The sequence below is a fragment of the Opisthocomus hoazin genome, chromosome 6, assembly GCF_030867145.1.
Source record: "Opisthocomus hoazin isolate bOpiHoa1 chromosome 6, bOpiHoa1.hap1, whole genome shotgun sequence".
Lineage (NCBI taxonomy): Eukaryota > Metazoa > Chordata > Aves > Opisthocomiformes > Opisthocomidae > Opisthocomus > Opisthocomus hoazin.
Genome location: NC_134419.1, coordinates 39362088 through 39387294, shown reverse-complemented (window position 1 = coordinate 39387294; position 25207 = coordinate 39362088). Strand labels below are relative to the sequence as shown.

The 25207-nt window shown below is 45.9% G+C and overlaps 1 protein-coding gene across 7 annotated transcripts in view; it reads left to right on the top strand.

The window, feature by feature from the left end:
• The window catches only part of GBF1 (golgi brefeldin A resistant guanine nucleotide exchange factor 1), a 106288-nt gene that overhangs the window by 39138 nt on the left and 41943 nt on the right, over nt 1–25207 (top strand). For all 7 annotated transcript variants that reach the window (XM_075422769.1, XM_075422771.1, XM_075422770.1 and 4 more), the window contains exon 4: nt 21961–22092. In XM_075422769.1, the coding sequence (XP_075278884.1) occupies nt 21961–22092 (132 nt within the window). The remainder of the gene's footprint in view (nt 1–21960; nt 22093–25207) is intronic.

Sequence of the window (25207 nt, the reverse complement as noted above, 5' to 3'; positions counted from 1 at the left end):
TGCCAATTAACATCCCGTCTGCAAACATTCAAGCTGTAGAATAGGAAGACTGTTAATTAGTACGAAGGTAATGAGCATTAACCTGCTTTTTCAAAACAACGGAGGCTCCTGTTACAGAGGTTTGGAAAAATAGCTGGCTTTTTTCCTTACATGCGTGATAGAGGTCTCTGCGGATTTGGTTTTGATGGGTTATTTACTGGTTTCGATTAAGAAAGGGTCATGTAAAAAAACCTGAGCAGAAAACAGTGGTCTCGGCAAGGAGTGTCTCTGTATATAGCTCCGGAGAGATGACTGCCTGACCCCAGCGCTGGTGACAGGCCCGTTTTGACGTGGCAGGGAAGGGGGATGAAAGGTGAAGTTGCCCAGTTTCTAGGTGCTGGGGGTAGAGGGTTGTGAGAGTTTAGGAAGTGATCCAAGTTCAAGCTGAGCAGTGCCGGTGAAAGCTGACAGGCTGCCAGATGCTGCATGGTGAGCAGCACCGGTTTCCTTGCTTATCCTAGGGGAAACCTTAGCGTGAGCTGAAGAGGCTATGCAGAAGCTGGCAGGGGAAGATTAGAATCTTTCCGTACACATCTTAGAGCTTTTTATGCCTGTCATTTGCTTTTTACACTTTAAATCTTGGTAGTTAAAAGCATGAAATGTAAAGCCTTTCTTGAGACTACTTCTTTTCAGACGCTTTCAGAAGCTCACGGACAGAGAAAGGGTGAAAATGTGGACCCAGTACGGCTGGACCCATAGCATTTCACAGGGTGGGGAGCGAACTGGGCTGTGGCCAGGCTACTCCTGCCCAGGACGTGGTGCGAAGGGGCCCGTTTGCTAAGCCAGAGCTGCCGGCTGGAGGGGCAGAGCTGGCTGAGCTGTACCTGGCACAGACTCAGAAATTGTTAATTAGTAGATTTTACTTTTCACTTAGACTTTCAGAAAAAGTAGAGTCTTGTATCTAAAGGGTACTTGACCTGCAGAGGGATTATCCCCGTGGGTGGAGGGCTTGCCATTTGTCCTACTGACTTCTTTAATTTTAACAAGAACAGAGGGCTGCATTGCAAGCTGGAATGCTCACCTAGGCAGAGGTTTGGAAGATGTCTGTCTGGCGTCATGCTGGCGTTTAGCAGGCTATAGTCTTTCTGTGCAGGGGGAGAGATATTGCCCACTTGCCAACTCCTGGCCAGTCTGTTGCTCAGAGTATCAGTTTGATACTGTGATTGCGTTAACTGTAAGTTCTGCCAACACGATTTTTTTTTCCCCTTCTGCTGCTCCTGAGCTTTATTACCCGTACTTTTTCTGACCAGCTTTTCTGCTTCCACAGCACCTATATCTCCTTACCTTTTTGTTTATTTTAATTTCTGTACCTGTTATTTCTTCCTAACTTCAAAGACTTCTGGTTTTGGACTGAGTCTTCTCTGAGACCTAACCCACTTCTGACCACGCTAAGGTCTGTGTTGCTGGGATGTCAGCCTTTAAAGGGACTGTGTGACACCTGGTGGGATTTTTCTTACTTTTTGTCACTTGGGATCAGAGTTGTCTGGTGCTTTAAGTGTGATCTGTTTTGTTTTTGAACCACGTAATAGAAGGCCAGAAATGCTTAACTATGATGGCGGCAAATAATTTTTCAGAGAGATGAGTTAAAATGCCTGGCTTGTCTCAAAGAGGGGATGGGACTCTGCTTGCCTGCTCAGTTGTCTTTATCAGTCAATGTGGGAATACAGCTGTGACTTCTCATAAGAGATGCAAGGTCATGCACTGGTTCTTCAGAGACCATATACAATTTCTGATAGAATAAATCTGGTTGGAGCTAAGGAAATTCAAAGTATGCTAAATATGAAACTTGCTGAAATGCATGTTTTGGTCTAGTACATTTGGGATTTTTTGGGTGTATATTGTCATTGGTTCTGCAACAAGATTGCTTGATACAAAATTATAAGATTGTCAAAATAATTGCTGTCTTGTTAATGATTTATCAAACGAATTGGTGTTGTTTTATTTTATCTGAATTTGGGGTTTTACTGAGCAATGGTAATAGATCCCTGACACTCCTGGGTTTTTCCTCTCGGACTTTGAGGCACCTTCTCCCCAGCCTCACCCCAAGCCCCCTTCCAGCTCCTCAGTGGCTAACAGGACAGTGGAAAAAATTCCTTTGGAAGACAGTGACACTCCAGTATGTACAGGAGGGTCCGCGTATCCCCTGAAGTTTCGTGCCTTCTGGATTGTCGAGTTGATTGTTACTCTGAAAACATACTAAAAAGCTAAGAAACTGCTAGGACTTATTTCCAGGAAATTAAAATTTTCATATAGAGCAGAGCAAGATACGTAATTGTTGCTTCTAAAAAGCCTAATAATGAAGCGGCAGGGAGGCTTTTGGGGAGTTTTGTTAGCTTACCTGGTGGCCGTTCATACATTAGTCAAGCTATTTCTGAAATAGTTGCTTAACCCAGAAAAATTTATTTTACACAGGCTGCTATTCAGAATACAGTGCAGCAGAAGTGGTTTTTTGTGAGATGCAGCATTGACTGTGCAGTGGGTAACAGCATGGCGTAGTGACTGATGGTTGCCTGTTAGTCCAGTCAGGGCAGAGGTAACTCGGCTGAATTCTGTCAGAATGTCATCGTGCATTAATTTGTGTAGTAACAAGGAAAATGTGAGGGTCTGGTATTTCTTAAATGCTCCTCGCTGCTGACTTTCTGAAGTAGATAAATGCCTATACATTCAGTTAATAAACGATGTACAGCATTTTGAATAAAAGCATTTAGAATTGAGCAAAGTCTAAACATACAGGTTTTGTTTGGTTTTAATCATCTGAAGAACTTGGCTTCTTCATAAGCAAGGCAGCTGCTTACACTTTCAAGAAGAACTGGAAAATACAAGGTTCTGCTTCCCACAAGATGACAGTTGTCGAAGGACGAAAATGTTATGGTGGTGCAAAAGCTAATTTCAAAGTTACGGTAAATTCCATCTTCTCCTTTCTGAGAGTTAACCTTTGGTGCCTGAAATTGAAAAGAACCACACCCCAACTCAAACACACTTTAGGAGCTTTCCCAGGTGGCATAGTCAGTAATAAATATTGACAGCTTGAGTTGTAGGTTGGTTTCTAACCCGTTCTCAAGTCTGTCTTGCTAGGCAGCTGCACGAATCCTCGTTCATCGCTGTAAGGGCGAAAATAAAGAGTGCAGAGTCTGATACGCTAGTAAGTCATTTGTCCCCTCCCCGCTGCATGTCATATGAGGTGCCAGAAAAAGCACAGCTCTCCAGTCTGTTTCTGGTTTTGATGGCCTAAAGCATTGGAAGCTGGGAGTGAAACCTTGAAGTCATGAGGTCTTTGAGAATTAACTTTAGGATTACTTGAAATAGTTTGAGCTTTGCATCATTGATGTTTCATTTTTTTCATTTGGCCCTCTAAATCTGAAGGATAGAAACCCTTGGCAGAAAACTAAACCCATGGTGATTACAGGTTTCTCCGTGGAGCTGAGCCCTTCTGGGACATTTTCAGTAGCGTGGCTGTCAAGGTGGAACGGTGAGAGTCGCAGGATGGCTGGGGTCGGAAAGGATCTCTGGAGTTCATCTGGTCCAACGCCCTTGCGTACAGCTGGGTGCTCAGGACTGTGGCCAGACAGCTTTGTAACATCTCCAGAGATGGGGGCTGCACAACAAAATACTTGGAATTATTGGAAGTTACCCACCCACACCTCTCAGTCTGAACTTCCACTACGTCCTGGTTCTAATCGAGTTTGTGACTGGCACTTAGTGATCCTTTAAAGGGTTTGTTTTTCATGGCTTGTGGAAACACTTTTTTTTTTTAAGAAATCTTTTTATCAGTTTCTTGGCCAATATCTAACAACACCCAGTACAGAGCAGTGCCAGGTTCTAGGTGGCCTTTCTCTCTGAGACAGAGAGGAATGTCTCACTTAGGGCCTGTAGCTAGCTACAGTTCTGTAATCCTTGAAATTCGAAGGTTAGGAGCAAACATCTATTGCTCGTGTGAGCCCTGGTGGATAGTTGGGACGGGAGGTACAAGTCACCATCAGTGTCTGTAAGAGAATGAACACCTGGTTGCAATTCAGCCAAAGAAAATAAACTCACAAAGTAGATGTACTTTCATGTGATGTGACTTCAGGGTGAATCACGTCTGTTTTACTTGGAGTCTGGATTAGTTTCGTTGGAAGAGGACACAGGGGAAAGAGGGATGTTGGTTTGGGTTTTTTTGTTGTTTGTTTGTTTTTCAAAGTTGGTGTGTCCATTAATGAAGGAGAATTTGGAGTGTGAAGGTAGGTACTTAAGGTCAGCTGGGAAGTCTGTTACATAGCCATGGTGAGAGCAAGTAATTAATACCTTGCTTTGAGGGTCTTTAGTAACCTGTGAAGTTAGTTTATGTAGTGAAATGGATGGTGAGAACTGAAGCGGTGATACACACTGATGTGTTCACCCTGCGTTTGCTCGTTTCTGTCAAGGAGGCACGGCTAGAAAACGGGAGTTACGTACTTGAGCAGAACGTTGGGGCATTTGGGAAATAGAGGCAGTAAAACAGCTAGAGTGGTGTAGGTAATCAAGGTCTTCCCCACCTGCCTGCTTTTTAAACACAGACAAATAACAATTCCCTTTTGAAAAGGGCAGAGCAGAAGTTCTCTGTCCCTGCTGGGCACAGTGCTGGGCATCCTGGAGACAACGGTAATCAAGTGTCAGCTTCTGCTTTAGCTGTTCTGTCTGCCAGCTTTCTGCTTCTCCCTCTGCAGTCTGGGGAAAAACGCTTTGAAGAGAAAAAAGTGTTACTGTCTATTTAATCTACTGTTGCTTACTGATAATCTAGGGAAGATGAATATTAATGCTAGCCTCTCTGTGCCTCTCTTTTGGCATTGATAACCCTTCTTGAGATCTCTCCTTTCAGTGAAGATACTTTTTTTTTTTTCTTTTCCCTTTTTTAAATGCTCTCCTGCCATTCTGTAACAGAACAGTCTTCAGTTAGAATCAAACCCCCTATTACAGGTGCAAATATTGTTAATTTTGGCCATGCAGTGTGCCAGACTTTCTCCAGACATGGAAATATTCCCTAAAACACTCATCTGGCTCTCAAGTAGAATCGTTGTCAGTTCCCTGGTCTTTGTACCAATGTGGATGAAAACAATATGCCATTTCCCCCCCCCCCGCCATCTTTCTTTATGAGCAAACAGAATAGATCATAGCCTGTCGTTTCTGAAGCTTAAGAGGTGATTTTCTAACTGTAGTGTGCTTAACCAAATAAAATTCGTGTGAGAATCACCCACATTGTGAAATACTGTATTCTTTCCAGTGTTGACTCCAGAGGATCTCGGTCTGCTTTGCTTGTTCCTTTTGCAGTCCACTGCTTTCAAACAGCCCATAGCTGTAGTCTTCTAAAAATACGTGGGTTTATTTGGTCTGGAGAAGGCTGGGGAGGCCTAACTGCATTCTTCCACTGCCAAAAGGGGGATCACAAAGAAGACAGAGCCACCTCGTCGAGGGGCCGAGAGATCCATAGACGTGAATATTTAACAGGAGAAATTCCAGTTGGGCATAGGGGGAAATTCTTTCTAGAGAAAGTCAAATACTGGGACATGGGAAGAGAGTGGTATCTCCATCCATGGAGACTTTTAAAGTTTGACTGGCAAGGCCTTGAGCAACCTGACACAACTCCAGAGCAGCCCTTGGCGTGAGCAGGAGGTTGCGTAGGTGACCTCCAGAGACCTTCTCCAGTCCAGACCTTGCTGTGGCTCTGTGCTGGTTGACCTTGGTAGTTCTGAATCTCCACTGGGTAGTTGTCTCTGACCAGCGAAGTGCTGCCTGTTTGTTTAAAGCAGAGTCAGATGATCTTTAAAATCCACGTGCGTGTGTATGCACGCGCACACTCTTCCCTGTTCGCTCTGTAAAGTTCTCCTTGTGAAGAGCTGGAATGGCACAGGTGTCTTCAGCGTCAGCTCAGGTGACTTCTGTGCTGACAAATCCTGTCTTAAACAGCGGAATCAGCTCTGCCAGACCGTAGGCTTGGCTTTCCAGTCTGTTCACAAAAACGTGGGAGCAGGGAAGGGAAGGACTGCTTCCTTCCATTCCTGCCCCCCGCCTCATCTCTGCCTGCAGTGTGAAGAGAATCTGAAGGGCTCTGCTGTTCCCTGGAGCACGTCCCTGCCCGTTTGAAGGAACCCAGCAGGTGAAGCTCATATATAAGGAGCATTTCTTTTTCTCCGACTCTCTCAAATGCACACAGTTGTGGATGTTTGTGCTCAGCAGAACTGGTGTGAAATTTAGTCACAGCCACAGCATGTGTTCCGATTTTCCAGGGAAACTTTCTCGCAGCTGGGGGTTAACCCTTTCGCCACTCTTTTTCTGCCTCTTCAGCATTTGGGGAGGTTTCAGTGAGCGGTTCCTGTGACCAGGAAAGCCTTGAGAACTGGAGGAAGAATTAGATCTCAATGGTCATACTGAGGAAGGGAAGAAGATTAAGCAAGATTTGGTGTTGGTGGGGTGTATGTAGGAGATTTTTTTTCTTGGTTTCTTTAAAACAGTTGAGACATTTGCATTTTACAAACTAGTTACACAATCCCTGTACCCTCCATTTTTGCCCTGTGCTAGTGACAAACCGAAACTGAAGCTGAAGGGCTGCCAGCAACCTGCGGGCGCAGCTTACCTGCCACGAGCGCTGCCATACTGCTGCCCAGGTGCTTACCCAGCGAAGCTGCGGGCCTCTGGGGAGCTGTGCCATGCGCACTCCAGGGCTGACGCTGCCGTCTCCAGGGGATGGTACAGATGCTCTGTTGACCAGGGCTAAAGGGGGTGCTTTTTTTTTTTCCTTTTGAGAAGACTTGTGCCAAGAGTGAGGGTTTCTCTCCTGTTTGTGGAAGGAACCTGCTTGTAGGTATAGTCTTGTTTCTTCAGTTTTGCTATCACTTGGTAAGAGACCTATTATAATGAGGAATAAGTGTGTTTGACTTTATTTCTCTACATGAGAAAGTCATGTCTTGAACTATATTTTTGAGCTATCAGTGTGTCCTTATGTAAAAGAAGGAAGCTTCGCATCAGCGTGGTGGTGTAAAATGAGCCTGCTGACTTTCCTCTCAAGGAAATGCATTTTGTATTTCTAGGTTTAAAATCCTAATGTTGCTATGGTAAACAACCCTAGTTGGTAACGTCTAGTAACAAAATGATTCCAAATCACACAACAGTGTAGAGTCATATTGTACACCGTTCTTTGAAATAGTGTTGTCACAAATGTGGAGAATAATGCGTACTCAGCACTGTTCATAGTAATCATCACGGGGCAGAGGGTGAGATGGTTCCAGGGGGGACATGGTGCGTTGTGGCACACTGCCTTCAGCTGCTCTTGCTCTTTGGCCGTATTAAGTTATGTTGTGGCTTCCTTTGCCCGCTGCTGCTCTTTTCACTCATTTCTCTGTTTGGATTCTTTTTGTGCTGTGATTCAGTCCTTCACAGAGCAGAACATGACATCTTCAGACTGCCTGCTGCCAGATCACAGCAGTTTCAACTGGAAGCTTAAAAGCTGAAGCAGGTGCTGGAAACTCTATTCTCCCTTTGGTCTGATTCATGGAGTGCCAGCCTTCAGCTGGGAAACGGGGAGGAGAATTGATTTTGTGACTAAAATTTTGGGTGGTTAATATTTGCAATGCTTCAAACAGTAGTGTGAGGGCTCCATAAATTAACTCTGCGCTTAGAGGAGCCTGCGGTGGTTGCAGTGCGACTGGGGAAGTTGTGCTAGATCTGAAGTTGTGACTCAGGACCAAGGTGCTGTTTGTCTGATGACCTTGATATCTGCAGCAGACGCCAGGTCTTTTTAAGACAAGACAGGACCAACATGCTCTATTTCTGCTAGTTTTTTGGAAGACCCCAGATTTGGTAAACTGAGTTTTGGGTTTGTTTTTTTTTTCAGTTCAGTCACAGCCTGAGTCTGCAGCTTCTGTTTGGAAGGCTGATTTAGAAAATCATGAATGTTTTCTGTGGATAGTTCTGGAATGAGCTCCTGCTTTGTATTTAATTATGGCTGCTACGGGCCAGTAGAATATCTGCGAAGGGAAACTCTTCACTCATTCGGTGTTAGAGTGGCTGCGTTCATAACGTACAATGTCAGGATTTTTTGTTTCTGGTAAGCACAAGTCAGAATTTGAATCATTTAGGTACCAGTGTAGGTAGGAAGAGACCTCTGGAGGTCATCTGCTCCAGTCCCCTGCTGAAAGCAGGGCCGGCTTGGAAGTGAGACTGTGTCCAGGGTTAGAGCCAGGTGAATTCTGAGTATCTCTGGGGATGGAGCCTCCCACAAGGTCTCCGGGCAAACTGTGTTGGTGTCAGACCACTCTTCTTTAGAAAATGTCTTTCACAGTATCTAGTCGGCGTTTCCTGTGTTGCAGCTTGTGTCCACTGCATCTCATACTCTGCTGCATTCTTCCATTGCTTTATTGCTGTTAGAAGAGACTCTTACTGAGAGTGTAAGGTAATATGAAAATGAACAGACGTTCTGGCAGGTTTGGCCGAGATTAGAGACCTTTTCGTGTGCTATTTGGGAGAAGAGGCACGAGTGCTTCTGCCATGGGCTTTTTCAAGGGCTAGTATCGATTCAGACGTGGCCCCCTGATCTCTGGGATTTCTTGACCTGTAGTGTGTAACAGCAGTAACAGCTGCGGTATAACAGCAAGTGCTGAGTCTTGGATGAGATTCTCGACTGAATTTGGGTATTTGGTTCCAAACCTCGATCTAGAAACTGCGGTAGCCTCTGGGTGCAGGGCATTTACCTCTGGTCGATCACTCAGCGTCGCAGGTGGAAGCAGTGCTGGGAGGAGAAAACCCTGCAGCTGCTGAAGGGGTGTCTGAGGAGTGATTTTTGCCATGCTGGATGGATGTGAGAGATTCAAATATTTTGAAAGGTTTCTCTTCAGACAGTGCTTAGTTATTAGCCTTAGGTTTTTTGGAAACCTGATTGAGACATTACAGACCAAAACCTTTTTGTACAAGCCATATATTCTCATGTCTCAACAGTCTGGACCAGCACTTGTGTGTAGGTGTTTTCGGAGCAAATACTAGCTCATGCATCTTTTCGACTTCTTATTGGAGAGCAGTGAAAGAGTTAAAGTGAAACATCAGTTGGATTTTTTTTTTTAACCACCCTTAACAGGAATAGCTTTTGCTTCTGCTCATCACTGATCCTCTTGTCTGTTGCCTTTTTTTTTTTTCCTAAAAGCATTCTTTTTAATTCAGTGTGATAAAACATCCGTTATTTGTAAGTTGATTGAGCATAAAATATTTCATTATAAAATGGTCATCCATCACTGGAGGCTGGGGGCTGCAAAAAACATCAACTGTGCACTTTTGGCTGGAATGCAGCTTCTCCAGAATAATGCAGCTTCTGTGTAAAGTATGCAGCATAAAAAAAATCGACTGCTCAGGAAAACAGGTGCTTGCCCTGCTCTCCCGGAGCTTTGGGATTTCATCTCGAGTTTGTGGAAGGGCCTTCGAAGACCCGTTACGTCGAGTCGCTTGCTGGTTTTAAGCATTAGTCTCAAAGCTGAACAAAAAGCTGCTCTCTGTCGAGTGCTTTCCTTCTGACAAGGCTGTGAGAATTTACTGGCTGTTTAACTGCTGCTTTTTAGAAAATGATGTATGTTTTCTTCCCCGCATCCATAGCTCGTCTGAAAGTTAGGGTGCCTTTATTTTTTAATGAAGTTCCTTAACACTGGCACCCCAGCAGTGAGTGGCCAAGCGCTGCCGGGTTGTTCCTGGGCGTGACTCCAGTACGGCCCTGTTAATTTCGTTGGTATTTCACAAACTGAACTACTGGTTTTCTCTGTGATGGGTTTTAAAGATTATTTTAATCTCAACTTGTGTTATACAGTACTTGACGTATTTTCCTGACTTAATTATGAACTTGAAAAATAGCGTCCTTCACCAAGAGTCGTAGTTAACTTTTGGTTTGGGGGAAACAGGGGAGGACAGGGCAGGAAGCTGTCATTGGATTGCTGTTACTGCGAGCTTTGAGATTATTTCCAGGTAATCTAATGGCACAGCACTTTAAAAGGCCAAATGTGTCCCTTGTTCATATGAGGAATTAGAGCAGCGATGAAGTGACTTGCCCAGGAGCGCAAAGGGGAGCGGCAGAGGCTGAGTGGACTGATACACCTGTCTGTGATCAAGGACCTTGCGACCATCTGACGCTCAGCTGACTTGCATGTGTGCTTATATCCTCCCAGAGCAAATTCTGTAGGTCTAGGCTTGAAAATCAAAAGGCAATGCTTCTGTCTTCACCTTCTTACCAAGCCTTGGGAACGAATGTTATTGAAGTGTAATGGTTCCGTCCCAGAGGTCATGGCAGGAGAAGTGCTAGGGTGAGAGGTTAAAGCAGAGCTGTGTCCACTGACCTGGCAGTGTGCGTTGGGTATTTCAGTAGGAGAGCCGGGCTGCGTCGTCGTGCCCTGGGGGAAGGCGAGGGGGGATTGAAGAAGCCTACATAAGCGTGTGAACCGCGGGCTGGCTTGAACAAACAGCCCTGTTTGTCTGTGCGAGTTGAAGCTTTGTGCTGTGCTGTCGGTTTTAGGTCGCTCTTGCTGGACAGCATGCGGTCAGCAATGGCCTTTGGAGTGGTAGGACAGGATCACTCCGTTGAGCTTCTGAAGCACTCTGATGGTTTCTTCTGTCATGGTCATGTACTAGGTCAAAAACATTAGCAATAGGCTAAAAGAGATAGATTTGGCACTTTCTTAGATGCTATGACCAGTATTCACTTCCTAAGGTAGAGTGCTAGTGGCCTGTACACCAAGGAGTTACTCATACTCCTCATGCAAGGCTGCTGCTCAGGGTACCGGGTATCTGTCATCTGTTAAATGACCACTTCAGAGAAGCTGATGCAAGAGGGAGCAGGACCATGAGGTTGCTAATGTCAAGCCCTGCTGTACCTGAATCTCTTGGTGCTTGTAGACTTCCCAGGAGAGATACGAGCCGTCAGTATACGCATGGACGCTTGCTGCCCTGAAAAACTTTGTCTAAAGTGGGAATGTTAAGGATGTGAACAGAGAAATTTCATCCTGTTGCAACTGGTCATTGGCGAAAGGTGTTGCAGAGGGAGCTTTGACTCAGTCTGGTGCTTCAGAGTATCGTGTTGCCTTGTGGAAATAGCTGCGTTCGTAGGCTGCCTGTACTTGTGTGTGTTCTGAAATAGTAGTAGAAGTAGGATATGTAGCAGTGTTAAGACCTCCTGATGAAAATCACATCAACGTTCCTGGATGAGTTTATACAACTGTGTACAGCACGACGTGAAATCCAAAAATCCTAAAATTCTTTAATTTCTGTCACAGCAGCTTCTTCAGGCAGTGCAAGCAGAACAAAATCAATGGTATTTAACCTTACAGGCTGTAAGAAAGAAGTGTTCTTGGCAAGTTTTCTTGACCAAAACAATCCTAGCTTCAGTTTGATAATTCCAATTATGGATCTCGCCAACAAAGCATCTCTTGCTGGGGGGAACAGCTAGTTCGGGTTGAACCCTGAATGGCACCAAAGTCTTGCTGCTTGGAAGAGGACTAATGCCGAGCTACCTGTACCTTTTTTTCTGTTGAAGGCATATAATTTCTGTAGAGATCCTCTGAGTCTGGAGGAGCAGGCAAAATGGGAATCAGAAAATATTTTTCCACCTCTCACTTGTTAATAAACTTTGCTCTGTCCTTTGGGATGGTGCTTTGACTCTAGTAATTAGTGCGCTTTGTTAATGGAGGCTGAGTTACTGTTTTCATATTCAGATATGGTGCAGTAGAATGCTTAGGCTCCCAACCAGTAGAGAAGGTGACATAAGGGCAACTAACTTCACAGAGTTTTTTAGGTAATTTTGATTCTTCACAGGCATTTTATTGGTTTACAGCTGATGCATGATTCCAGGACATGGGAAAAATAGTATTTAATGGAGTCGGGGACTGATGTAATATTGTTTCCATGATGCCCATCTTAAGACACATCCTATTTGGTGGTCGCTGAAGTTGAATTGCATTCACGGATCTCTTCGGTTGCTAAAACTGTAAATGGGTGTTAAATCTCAGGCTTCTGCTTCCCTGCATGTACCATCAGCACCTCGTATCAGCAGATTGCTCTAGCACATACCGGTATGCAGAAATTAATTTCTTTGCCCAGTCCATTCTCAGGAGCATACTATTCACTTGTTCTCCTCATTGTAAGAATCGAGCTGCCTTTTCATGAAGGCAGTCTGAGTTTCTGTGTGTGTGTATGCGGATTGCTGGTTGCTTCAACTATTGCTGTGGTGAAAAAAAAGTCGCTTAATGTTTTTACTGTTGCAATGTCTAAAGGCAACAGTTGGATCGACTGCCGCTAGGCCGGTCTCTCCTCCCTTCTGCTTCTGTTCTCTTTCCACTGCTCTAGGTGTGAAGCTAATATTCCCCCAACGTTTCTCACCCTGCTCTCTCCGAGGCTCCCGTTTTGCCTCTGCGGTAACTCAGTGTGTTGGTTCTGGAGCTCTGGGCAATTGTCTTTCGCTGTTAGCACTTGGCAATTTTGCTTTCTGGTAGTAACATGGTGAAGCACAAAGTCTGCTAGATTAGGTCAGGTTGCACAGAAGAATTTGTGTAAATCATAAGAACAAGGTACATTAAATCTTTGAGAGATTGTTGTCATTAAAAGATTCTGTTTCCTCTTGGGCCGTCAGGCTTTTCTTAATTTCGTTCTCTGGATTTTGTCTGTCTCACTGATGCTTTGTAGATTCCTTGGCAACACAAGAAATGTCTTGCCTTGTTTGGGATTTGTTGTTCTTCAATTTCCTTGTAATTTTTCCCCTTGGCACTCGTGGGCTTCCCTTGAGGAAGGGGTAAACAGAACAGAGTAACTTCTAGACAGCTAATTGATGATAAAACTGTAATCTTTTTCTCCAGCCTCTTAGAGATAGTGAAGCTTTGCTTCTCACAACACAGTGATTTTGCAATGAGAGAGCTATTCATAGCGTGATAGACACACAAAGCTGTGGAGAATTACTGTGCTTTAAAATACTGGGGAAGAAGTTTTAATTTCTCCTGGGCTTTTAAATTGCCTACTTAGTTTGGGCCCGGTACCGTGCGAGACGTGTAGAACATCACAGTGAAGCAAGTCCAGGGACTGAAGAGAGTTCTGTAGAGTGTCACAACCTAATTGCTCTTCCTTCGACATGTGCCAATTTCTTTTGGAGAGGAAAAAGAGTGCTTAAACTTGACATACATCAAACTTGCGCTGTCAGGAAGGTGGAGGGATCAGTCCATCCTCTGGACTTGGCAGTGTGCGATGCAATTCCCCGTAGGTTTCATTTAGCCTGGTCGGCCTTGTTAGAGTGGCCGTGCTCCCTTCCTCGTATTAGGAGGGCACCTCGGGAAGCCTGGCCCTAATTCGCAGCAGCAGCAAGATCAATAACTATCAGTGTTTGGTCGAGGGCAGATGAGTTTGTCATGGGATGACTGCTTTTTGCTTTGGTTTCGTTTGGGTTAGTGATTTCATTTAGAGCTGCATGTCGCTGGCTCGGAGGAGTGCCCGTGGGTCCGCAAGTTCAGAGCCGGCACGGGTTCAGCACAAGAACTGGCTGTTGTCACGTGCGTGGTGATTTTCTGGAAGAAACCTTTTGACACAATTTCAGCTGGCTCTAAACAGAGACAAAAGGCGAAGCTTACCTGCATTTCGCTCACCCCGTTGTTACGGGATGTTTGGGTTTTTTGAAGAACAGAGGTTAAACTTACAGTTACCTGTAAGAGTCATTGCAATTTAGCTTACCGGAGGACATTTTCCTTGTAGGTGTGTGGGAAATTTAATTCCTCTTCCCTGGAAGTTGTTCAGACCTTCATGTTAAGTCATTTCCACCCATGGGAAAATACCCCCTTCAGAAAGGGACGGGATCTCAAATCAGTTTTTGTAGAGCTGTGGAGGAGTTCAGTTTTCTGGAGCAGCATTAAGTGCCATTACAGTTGGCGCCAACAGTTTAGAGCTTGCATCTGTCTGAAAAAGCCACAGCAGTAGTTGTGTATTCCAGAACCTATCACAGCCTCAGGTCAGCTGTATTCCCCCATCCCCTTTCCCTGAAGACAATCAGCCTCTCTGTAACTGAAATCAAAATTTATTGAAGTAATTCTGAATTTGCATATGTGGCTTTACAAACCCTGGGTCTTAATCTAATCTTTCTTTGGAATGTGCTGGCGTAATCAGGTGTTGCTCTAGTGCTCATCCTCTAGAATGGCATGGGAGGAAGGGTTTCTAGAAAACAGGGATGGATTAGCGTTGAAAGGACACTTAAAGGTAGATGGGTATTACTGTTCACACTGGCAGTAAACGCACTCAGGGGAGACCAGCTTGGAAAAGGTAGGCTTTTACTAGTTAGAGTTAATGAGTTTGTTGCCTTTCATCAGAATAGTCATGGGCCCTTCGGAGGTATTCAGGTCCCAGGGTGGAAGGAAATACTCTAGGATTCATAGCAAAGTCTTCTCCTGCTGGCCTTCAACCTTACTATGCCAAATTACCCCTCAGTTCACTTTAAGAGCTGTTCTTGTTTTGCAGCAGAGCCTGTTGAATATAACCTCAGATTAATATGTGTCAACCATAGCTCAGAAAAAAGTTTGTCCAGATGCAGTTATTCCCATCTCTGCTGTCGGTGCTAAGAAAGAAGGGCAGAATTAAACAACCGTAACTTTTTAAACAAGCGGTTATCCCAACAACTTATTTTTTTTCTGCACTCAGCAATCTGTATGACTGGCGTTAAAAATTCAAGGAGAAGGGAGCAGCCGTGTCTGTACTTGAAGTCCGTCTGGACAGACACCATGAAAGCTTGCACACTGAGTAGCTCCGTACTCCTGCTGATGGCATTTGTTCTCCCTGTGAGTGCAGTGGGCATCTTCTGCTTCTCGTAACGCCGCTCGCTCTGGAACAGAGTACTGCGGCCGGGTGAAAAGCGCTTGGAATAACAGTGGAGACACAGCTGGAGTTTTTGGTGTAATTTGGGCTGAAAATACTCGAGCAAGTACCCGCGTGTGAAAAGATGCCCAGGGATTTTTAATGGGCAGTCAGAACCGCGGGATTTGAAGCACAGCGTCAGATGAGACCCCTGATAACTAAAGGCTGACACTGGTGGGCCTGCCAGTGCTCCTGCTTCGCTGGTAGGTGTAAACGATTCCTAGAGGAGACAGCATTGCAGCTGAGTGTGTGCCACCCTGAGCAGAGTCACATGCGCAGTGTGCATTCTGTCATCCTTCCCCAAATAAAAACCTCAGTTCTGAGGGGCGCTGGCGATCCCAGCACCGTGGAACAATCATTTGTTAAAGTCATGTTTAATGAAAGGGAGACAAACGCGTGAAGCCGGAGTGTGACAAATGAAAGCATTTGTGCCATTGTAATGAAATTAGGCAAACAGAACAGGCTTGACAGCTCTGGGTTCCCCCTGTCAAGCTGCATTTGTAACTCTAGCCTTGCATTCATGTGCGGCTGCGAATGGCACCGTTTCTCTCTTGGTATGGAGGGCCTGGGCCCCGGAGCGACCGCTTCAATTCACAGGGAATTAGCTGTGAAGAGTGTATTTTACAGGCACACTGGAAAGGATTGCAGTTAATTCTCACTCCTCCTTCATTGGCTTGAATATCCTTAATTTTGGGCTTATGTTTACTTCTGTCACGTGTAAAGCTTTTGGTAACGGTTATTATAGTGAAGTATTGATGTCGGAGATACACAAAGCTTGCTTCCACACATCCCCGCAGTGAGCTTGTGTGCTGTGTTGTGCAGCACCAGCAGCCTTGACAATACCTTGCAGCATTTACGCGCTCTGGGAACTGGGCTGGAGGCGCCCAGCTCCTCAGCTGCTGCCTGGCTGTCGGGATCCAGCGCTCTGCGTCTGGGAAGAGCTTCGGCTGGGGTAAGCCAGTGACATCTTAGGGAACCTGTAGGGATCATCAGGTGGCTACGCTTTTGATGACCGCTTATTTATCAAGTTTAGTGGACATCGCCATCGTTATTTGCAGGAAGCAGGACTAGAGATTTCTCTGGTCACATTTCTCTGGTCTGCTAGGTCAGACTGTGTAAGTAGCAATCTGTTCTCATCTCAGGTAAGGATGTCTCTAGATAAGTGCTACACATTGCACCGTCTTGCGAGGGCTGGTTTAGACCTTGCAAGAAAAACAAGGCTAAAACAACAACAAAAACGCCGGGGGGTGAGAGATGGTAGAGGATTCTTTTGCCTTGAAACCTTGACTATACCAGGACTGTGCAGAGGGGAGCAAATGACTGCAGATCGTCTAGCTTAGCTTTTTCACACTTGTTAGCCTACATTAATTGGCTATTAGTGACCTGGGGCGAAGTGTCAGCCAGGGCACGGCTTTCACTGGAGGTGCAGGGTGGCATGTGTTCCAGTCGGTCTGCAGAATGTGGCTGGGAGTGGTGAAACACGTGCCACCAGCTCCGCTCGTCAGCCCCAGAGCTGCTGGCACGGTGGTTTTGCCAGGGGACCCAGAACCACTCTGCGTACGCTGTTCTGTGGCTCTTACCTAGCTGACTCTATGCAAAGCAAGTTGCAAAGCTCTGCAGGTTTTCAGAGGAACAAGTTACTGTCGTTCTGTTTGCTAGATTTGTTAATCTCTAAATTAACCGACAGATAATCACAGGACGAACTCAAAGGAATTTCTCCTTTCCCTGTGTCCTGCATTTTGATCTGGGTGGGATTAAGCTGGTACTTACACCAGCAGTTAAGACTAAAGAAATGTTTCTGATAATCTGACGAGTATGGCTACTCAGTGCCTTTGGATGGTTTTAAAAGGCAGGTACAATTTTGTCCTTTTCCCTTGTAACTTTCCTTCTCTCTAACTTGCTGAGAGAGACTGCAGGGTGAAAAGACAAGGTGTTTTGGTGTTTGGTGGGTGAACTGGGAATAAAGCGCGTACAAAGTCACGTAGACCGGGAAGTCGGTGCTCGCAGCACACGGTCGGGGAGGGGAGCCGGGAAGCACTTGGTGGTACCTCAGTTTTCTGTGGCGTAAACTCATGGTGCTCCTAGTCTGGAGTCTTGGAGAGTTGGATGTCTGCTCTGTTACAGAGTTGGCTTTTTCTCACCGTAAGAAGAAAAGAGAATGCTTGTTCGCTGTGCGGGTCGGTACGTAAGAAGGGAAGGTACTAGCAGAAGCCTGAAGCATTGCTTTTGTCGGTGCCGGTGGGCACCGGCGAGGTGCGTGGGATGCAGCTGAGGCGTCAGCCTGTCGGGAGGCTGGGCGTCGCAGGCCAGCCACGGTGCCGAGGAGGAGTCCAGGTCATGTGCTTTGGGTTGCCGTTGCCTGTCCTGGGGACAAACGATGTTGAAATAACTTGTCACAGACAATTTTTTCTCGTTCGCTTACTCTGATTCGGAACGCATAGCCGATCCTGATGAGAGTCATTCAGGAGTGAAGAGCTGAACTGCCAGAGAAAGCAGCTTACGTGAGCGTTTTAGATCAGGAATGTGCCAACGGTGTGCTAACAACAAGAAACCTCTTCCGAGGGGGACCTATGCCTGGGCTTCAGGAGAAGGGGGATGCGGGAGGCCTGGTGCAGCTTGTTTGCGGAGGTGCCAGAACGGCTGGGTGGCATTGCGGAAATGGGAGTTGGGTGCTTAAACGTGAATTAGTAGTTTAAATATCTTTATAGACATGTGTGTCTAAGCGCAAATAATCCATAGGATGAAGGGAGGAAAGCACTGTGACCTCAAAGGAGTTCCATCCTCATATTAAAATTGCCAGCCTGAGGAGCTGGCTTTCTGACACTGCCATTTAAGATCTCCATGCGCTGCTTTGGGCTAGCTGAGCATTTTGGGGTGTAGTGCTGGTCTCTGCTTGCTTCCCTGAAGTTTCGTTGAAGCGACCTGTGTGAAAAGAATGGGAAGTGCTTTCCAGCTGGTCCCCAAAGCAGCCCAGGCTCTGTGTAAGACTATATCATGTTGTAATGTAGTTTTCCCTAGCTTTGGGTAGATCAACAAGGAAGGCTGCTTGTAGGAATTGCTCGTGAAATAGTGGTCTCCTTGTGTACGCTTGTTCAGTTGTTCCTCTTTTTATACCCTAGGCTGAGGTTGTGCTTGCAGAGATGCTGGGTTTGGGAATGGGTTGGTTGGTGTTTTTTTCCTCAGAATCACAGAATATTTGGGGTTGGCAGGGACCTCTGTGGGTCATTTACCCCAACCCCCTGCCAAAGGAGGGTCACCCAGAGCAGGCTGCATAGGACTGCGCCCACCAGGTCTTGAATATTTCCAGAGAGGGAGACTCCACAACCTCCCTGGGCAGCCTGGGCCAGGGCTCTGTCACCCTCAGAGGGAAGAAGTTCTTCCTCGTGTTCAGCTGGAACTTCCCCTGCTTCAGTTTGGGCCCGTTGCCCCTTGTCCTGTCACTGGGCACCACTGGAAAGAGTCTGGCCCCGTCCTCCTGACACCCACCCTGCAGATATTTAGAGGCATTTCTAAGGGTCCCCTCTCAGCCTTCTCTTCTTCAGGCAGAACAAGCCCAGCTCCAAACAAGCTCAGAGTTGAAAGTAGTTACCTAAGCAGAGAACCATCCTGTGTTCTCTAGCTCAAACACTGAGAAATGTCTCTTGCTAGGAAATGTACTTGGAGAAACGTCTCTCTCGGCAATTCTCAAGTCTCTCACTGGTTATGGTTTCTTCACTTCTAGTGCTAGAACCTGGCAGAGAAGAACCAGCGTGTTAAAAAATCTGAGCTGCTTTTCTTGGAAAGCTTTTATAAAAGTTCAAGTATGTACTTCCAAACATTCAATATTTACTTTATATAGCCTTTGTTTAGGCAAAGGAATTATTGAAGTTATAATTGATTTTACTGGCCTTTCTGCGGTTCTTAGATATTTTCAGTAGACCATAGAGTTACTGTTACCGTTGGGTGCTGAGAAAGATCAAGACTTTTATGTAGTGTTTCTTTCATGAGCTTTTAACTTGCTGGGCAGAACACAGACCTTTAAAGACTATGGTCCTACCTTACCAAAGTGTTGTGGAAGAAGCATTATTCAGTTCTGACTGTTCTGTGCTCGAGATTAACCTGCAGCTCTGGTCGTAAAAGCTATCACGGAGTGCACCTTGCACTTACAGTAGTGGCTCTGAAGGGGCCGGCCGGCTGGCTCTGGCCACTGCCGCGTTCCGTGTAGAAGGCAGCGAGAACCTCCTGGGAAGAGAGCAGCTGAGCTAGCTTCACTGAGCTCAGCAGGACGGAGTTAAAAGGTAACACTGATCTTTGACTCACTGACTTGTTTGTGAAATTTTTCCTTGGTTAAAAGATTTGAAGTAGCTTCAGTGCCACTTTCAGATGCTGAACAGATGCTTCAGCCAATGAGAGCAACCTGCGTCAAGACAGGGTATAGCAAGGCTAGCTGCAGTGTGAGTGTTCTGTGCTCCCAGTCTTCCCAGGGCAGCAAGCACTGCTACTGGGACCGAGTGGTGCTTGGAAAAGGGAGCTGGTGACCCCATAAGTCCTCAGCGCCTGCGAGTGCGGCTGTTAAGTGGGGCTTGTTGCAGTAATCACGTGAATACTCCTCCAGTGCAAACGATTAGCAGTGTGGTTGATGTCTCACTGAAATTTAGATCTTTTGGACAGTAGTGGGTGCACTAAAAAGACTCTCTTCTTGTTTAATATATTTTTCATTTTTTTTCAATTACACAGCACCAGCTATCCAGTCTGAAACATTTTTGCAGTGCACACAGTCGGTTTCAGAGAGCTTAATGTAAAATGCTGTGTTACCATAAAAGCTGGGGTCTCTGTGTCAGGGAGGCTGGCCAGAGTTGCTGTCTCATCAACAGTATCTGCACAAGTTAAGTTCTAATTATGACGAACCATTTTGTCATCTGCGTGTAAGTTGGGAATTTCGGTTAGGCTGCAGGGGAATCTAATCTTTATAACCACGTCAGGATTCACAAGTTTAATTGTAAGAAAAAAAAGCAAGACTCGCCCACCCTTGTAAAGATAACGTCTGTTTGTTGTCCTGAAAATGGATTTGTGGAGCGTGCGATACCCTGTGTATGCTCCGCTGGCCAGTTTGTCTTCGTCGGCTCGCTCCTCCTGTGCAGTGGTGTGCGTCTGCCGAGGTCTCCTGCCTCTTACCAGTCAGGCAGCTCTTCCCTCCCGGGGCTCGCTGGGCTGGCGGAGGCTGGAGGAACTGGCAGGACCACGATGGTGCTGACTGTTCTGTAGAAAGGATCAGTCGGGGTAAGAAGAGCTGGAGTGTTGATCCCTGGCAGTCGGTATATTTAATGTCGTCCGAGTGCTTGTAACCAGACAAGCTCTCTCTCAAGCACACTTAAATAAACGTTGATGAAAGCATGTCTTATGATCCTCTGCATTTCCATGAGCTGTGGAGGGGTGACACAATTGTAATGTCACACCAGGATATTATCTGACAAGCTGGGGGAGTTGTTCTTCAGCCAAAAAGATTGAATCATCGTGTTCCTTTTAACCTCTAACCAGTGATGGTGGCCTGATTTGAACTGGTGACTGAAAGGTAGAAGACTGTGGAATGGTTCCCAAAGTTCCTTTTTTTTAAATGCAGTTTTGCTTTAGTCGACAGCAAAACTGATGCACTTTGATGTTGTTCTCCGTGGTCTCAACTACTTAAAACAAAAAAACCTGCATTATTCTTCCTCACCGTATTTTTCCACAGTTACGTTAACATGCTTGCTGACAGGCTTTTTACTTTAATATTTCAGGCTTTTCAGTAGGAACGATGATAAAATGGAATTTCAGTTATCTTAGAATCAGGAGGGTTTGGATTTTTTTTTTTAAAGTAAAATAATGGAGTTCTGTTGCTAGATAGAAAAGCAGCAGCTTGTCTAAGGATTCAGGAATTACAGGCTGTTTTCTCCCCCGCCGCAGAGAAGCTCAAATGACAGAGAAGTGCAATATTGGATCACCAAGGATCTAAATGCCAGGGTTCCCGGGGCACTACTAGCCATTAGACTTGGTAACTTTTACTAGGAATAAAATGTACGTTTCAGCAAGTTGAGCCGGGTGTTTGTACTTAAATATTTCTGGTCTCAGGGTTATCAAAGTTACTTTTAGTACCCTGTGCCTGTGTACTGGCTCTATTGTGTTTGCCTTCACCTGCTTTTTAATGCTTTTTCTCCAAAATCCTGCTCGGGACTCCTCTTACCTTGATTCCTTGTGATATTTTTTTTCTTAATTTATTTTTCTCTTTTTTTTTTTTTTTTTTTCCTTTATTTTTGTTACTTTCCTGGCTATTCTTTTCTGTATGTCTTTTTCATTGCTAAAGCTTCTGTTGATCATCTTGGGAGGTTTAGGAAGCTCGTTAGGTGTTCTTTCTCCAGCTCAGTGTTGCAGTGTGTCTGCCTTCTTGTGTTGCAGCTGTAGAGAGGCCGCTTGCTGCCCAAAGCAGCCGGCAGAGAAGGGTGCCCTTTTTCCGTCTTCGGTTGAGAGGCTTATACAGGTATTCTGCAAACAAGACGGGAGAGTTGCTAAATTTGTTTATCTTGTGGGTTTTCCCTGTCTTTGCCAAGCAAACTTCTGGTGTTGCAGAGATGCCGTTTGTGTTCAGGCAGAGAGCTGCAAGAGATCCAGCTGACCTGGCTGTGTGTTTGTGCTGTGCGTGTGGTTGGTGTGGGGCAGGGTCCATAGAGCTCCAGTGACCACATGGTTCCAGGAGTACTGAGAAAATGTGACTGTATCTGTCAATTAATTAAAGCATTAATTCCGGCAGCAGTAGCTCTGGGGTGTTAACGGTGTTCTTACCATACGATTTGCCTTAGAAGGCTCCAGAAGGCTGCTCTGAAGATCGTAAGAAAGTGAACTTCACAAACTATTGCTTTTAAAAATATGTACGTGTGTAGGTGTGTTTGAAAGGAACCCTGACCTTGCCACTAGCCTGCTGAAACCAAGCTATTGCAGGCCTCTCTGCTCGGAGATGCAGCTTGCTATAGGTGCTTAAAGAGAAAACGAATCCTAATGAATCAAGTCTAATGTCATGTCTCTTTAATATTATTTTTATTTTAACAGAGCTGTCTGAAATTGAACCCAACGTGTTTCTTCGGCCTTTCCTGGAAGTAATCCGTTCTGAAGACACTACAGGCCCCATAACTGGGTTGGCCCTCACCTCTGTGAACAAGTTCCTCTCATATGCACTGATAGGTATGTTATGTGGTTCCCGGGATTTACCAAAGTGCCAGCCAGATGCGTCTCCCTGAGCCGCGTCTTCGGCCAGGGCATGTGTGTGTGGTCTTAACGAGGGGACTGGGGAAACAGGGAAATTGTCATTAATGCAGGGGAAATGAGCATCTGCAGCTCCTTAATGCCATTCCTGCGGGTCTCTCATGGCCCCACGGCGACAGCTGGAGACGGAGCCAAGGCTTCTGCTCTGTCCTGGCTGCTGCGCGTGCAGACAGCCGCTGCGGTGGTCGCCGGCTGCTGCGTGATGTCCTCGGAGCGGAAGGGACAGGGAACACCAGCTTGGACTACCGTGCTGTAACATACACAAACACAGTAGGATTCACTTAGTTTTGTGGACTAATATTTCTGCTTAAGAGCAAGGATGGTGTTTGCCCAGTCCCAGACCTTGTCCAGCGGTGTGCCAGTACTCTTCGCTTGTCACACTTGTCATGGCAGAGCCAGTTTTGCTGCTGCCCAGACTTCCAGATGCATGCATTCTCCTTTATATCTGTGAAAGACTAATCACGCGCGTGCGGTCAGTTCCGTGGCTCCGCTGGCTCGCAGTAACTCCTTGGCCTGCCTTCTGTCTGCCTTCAGCGTGTCGTCCTGTTGGGACTGGCGCTTGGCTTTTCTGCGTCACTTCTGTTGGTGCTTCCTGATCACACCTGTGGGGGTTACAAAACTGACTTTCTGTGTTTGTCTATACGTAGTCTGACTTGGAGAAAATTATTTTCTCCAATTCTCAGCCCTGCCCCACGTTCAGATTGCTCAGTTCTTTTCCTGCCTTGTGCTACTGTCCTTCCAGTGTATGTGAACACTGCAGAATTTTTGGCACTGTTGCTTTAAATATTTTGTTCTTTGGAGTTAGCCTGAGGAAAGTTAGAGAAAGAAAGGGCTTGAAGATCTATGTAGATGCAGATTACTTTTGTGGGAAAAACCCACAATTAAAATGAGCAAAAATGGGGACTTGCAGGAAAAAAAACTTTAAGAGTCTGATGGAAATTTTATGTGTCAAGACATCAGTTAGTGGGCAGTGTTGGGTGTAATTAAGTGACAAAAAATATGTGAAATGATGCGATATTAATGTCACTTCGTAAGACAGTAAAGAAATCTTAAGAAATAAGCCTCTGAAACGTGTCCCAATGAAGGACTAAGCAATAATGCAAATTATGTTAGTTACAGCAAAAAGAAGAGTCCATCCCTCATTCTGGGCTTTTAAGGTCTGGGTGGCATCAGGCTGGTATCACATGTGCAGGCAACTGGCTACAAATACTTGATTTGAGGCAGGAACAGGAAAAAAAGCAGTGAAGAATTTGTAGCCTTTCCCCAGCTACTGGTTATTTCGACGATTAGTGAGGTCGCTCCAGCAAGGGCACGTCCCTGTCCCTGTTGGCGAGCGTGTCTCTCGTAGGCAGTGGGGGAGACCTCTGGCTTCTGCTGGGGAGCAGGAGCTGTAATCCAAGAGCTGCGTTGCTGCTGCCGGTGACCTCGCAGCGGCCTTGTCCTTTGTGCTGCTCCGGGTACCAGCGAGGCTGGGATTAGTGGTACTGGCTGCGCGTCTGCCTGGGGTTGTGTTGTTGCATTAAAGCTCTTTGGTCTTGTGTTGCTCTTTGTAATGCAAGACTAAAGGTAGTCTAAAGACTGCCTAAAGATAGGAAAAGCTTAAAACTTTCCTTAAGATACCAGTCTGGTTTAAGCTGTATGGAGCAAGGAAGGATGGGCGCTGGCAGAACCGCAGTGGGGAAATTTCAGCGTGGGTGACATTTGGGGTGCACTTTGGGGCTGCCTAATTGGCAGGTGAAACCAGCACTCTTTTGCACAGTGTCACTAGCTGTGTCTGTTCTGTGGGTGGGTGGCTTTTGCTCTGCACACTGGGTCGAAAACCAGTGGGCAGGGAAAGGGCCAGACTCCTCTGATAATTACCTTTGTTTAAAACTGCTTTCTTTTCCTTGCTTTCCATGTCATTGCTAACCCTCGTGCCATCTCGCTGTTTTTCTTGCTCTGTCCCATGTCAGCAGGTGGTTATCTGTCTAGTTTTCAGGCCAGCATTGCTGAGGGGTATGTTTTAAAACCAGTTAGAACAGAATAACTCGTGAGTAGCCTTGGAGGGTTGGGGGCTCCAGCAGTCTGAATTGCAGAGACCTGCTCTGAGACTCTTGGATGCAGCAGTTCGCGAATGGTGTAGCGTGCAACCGCAGCTCAGTTAGATAAAATGACCTGATATCCACCGTGCAGGTTTTGGTAGGAACAGTTAGCCCTACAGAGATTATCCTCTGCTCTGAAGTAAGTACTACTGGTTCAAGAGCTGTAGTAGATATATTACGTAGCAATTTTTTAATAAGTACAAGGAAACTGTGCAACGATACTAAACTCCCGTTGGTTTTTATCCTTCAGATTAGTTACTTCCTTGCTCAGCAGTTTTGCACTGGGTAGCTAGCTGTCAGCCTTTTCCGTGAGCTCGGACCGTAGTGTGGGAAGACTAGTGGCTGGATTTCAGAATTGTACTTGTGTTTTCCCCTGAAAAGGTGTGTGCTCTTGTTATCACAGCATGCCCACCACAGCTCCCAGCTCCATTTCTAAAATTAACTTGCCCTGGTGTTCCTGAAAACCACGTATCTGTAAGCGAGTAGCTGTTGCTCAGATTCCAGTGAGAGGACTTGCTGTTTGGGGAGTTTCAAGCTTGTTTTCCCCTCTGCTTTCTCAGTCTCCTTGGTGGTTTATTCTAGTTCCATTAAAGGTGTTACTGAGCAGGCTTCTGCTTTCGTGGAATTCCCTGGTGGTTGAGAGCCTGGATTTTCTGCTTGTTCTTTTCCCCTCTGTTGTGGGAGTACACCTCATAGGAAACGTGTAAGTCTAGATGGGGTCTCCGGATCCTTGCATTGTCAGTGGCAGTTTTCAAACTGATATTTTGCTTCACACAAACTTACTTCTGTTAGTGATTCCGAGCAGGCACTGACACGTCGTTCGGTACTGTTTTCTCACAGGGGAACAGAGAAGCGGGTTGATCTTTTCTGTATCTTGTTTCTGCAAAGTGGAAGTATCTGTGCTTTAATGGAGCTCAAGAGGCTTTACAAATTGGCCTGAATTTGTAGAGCTG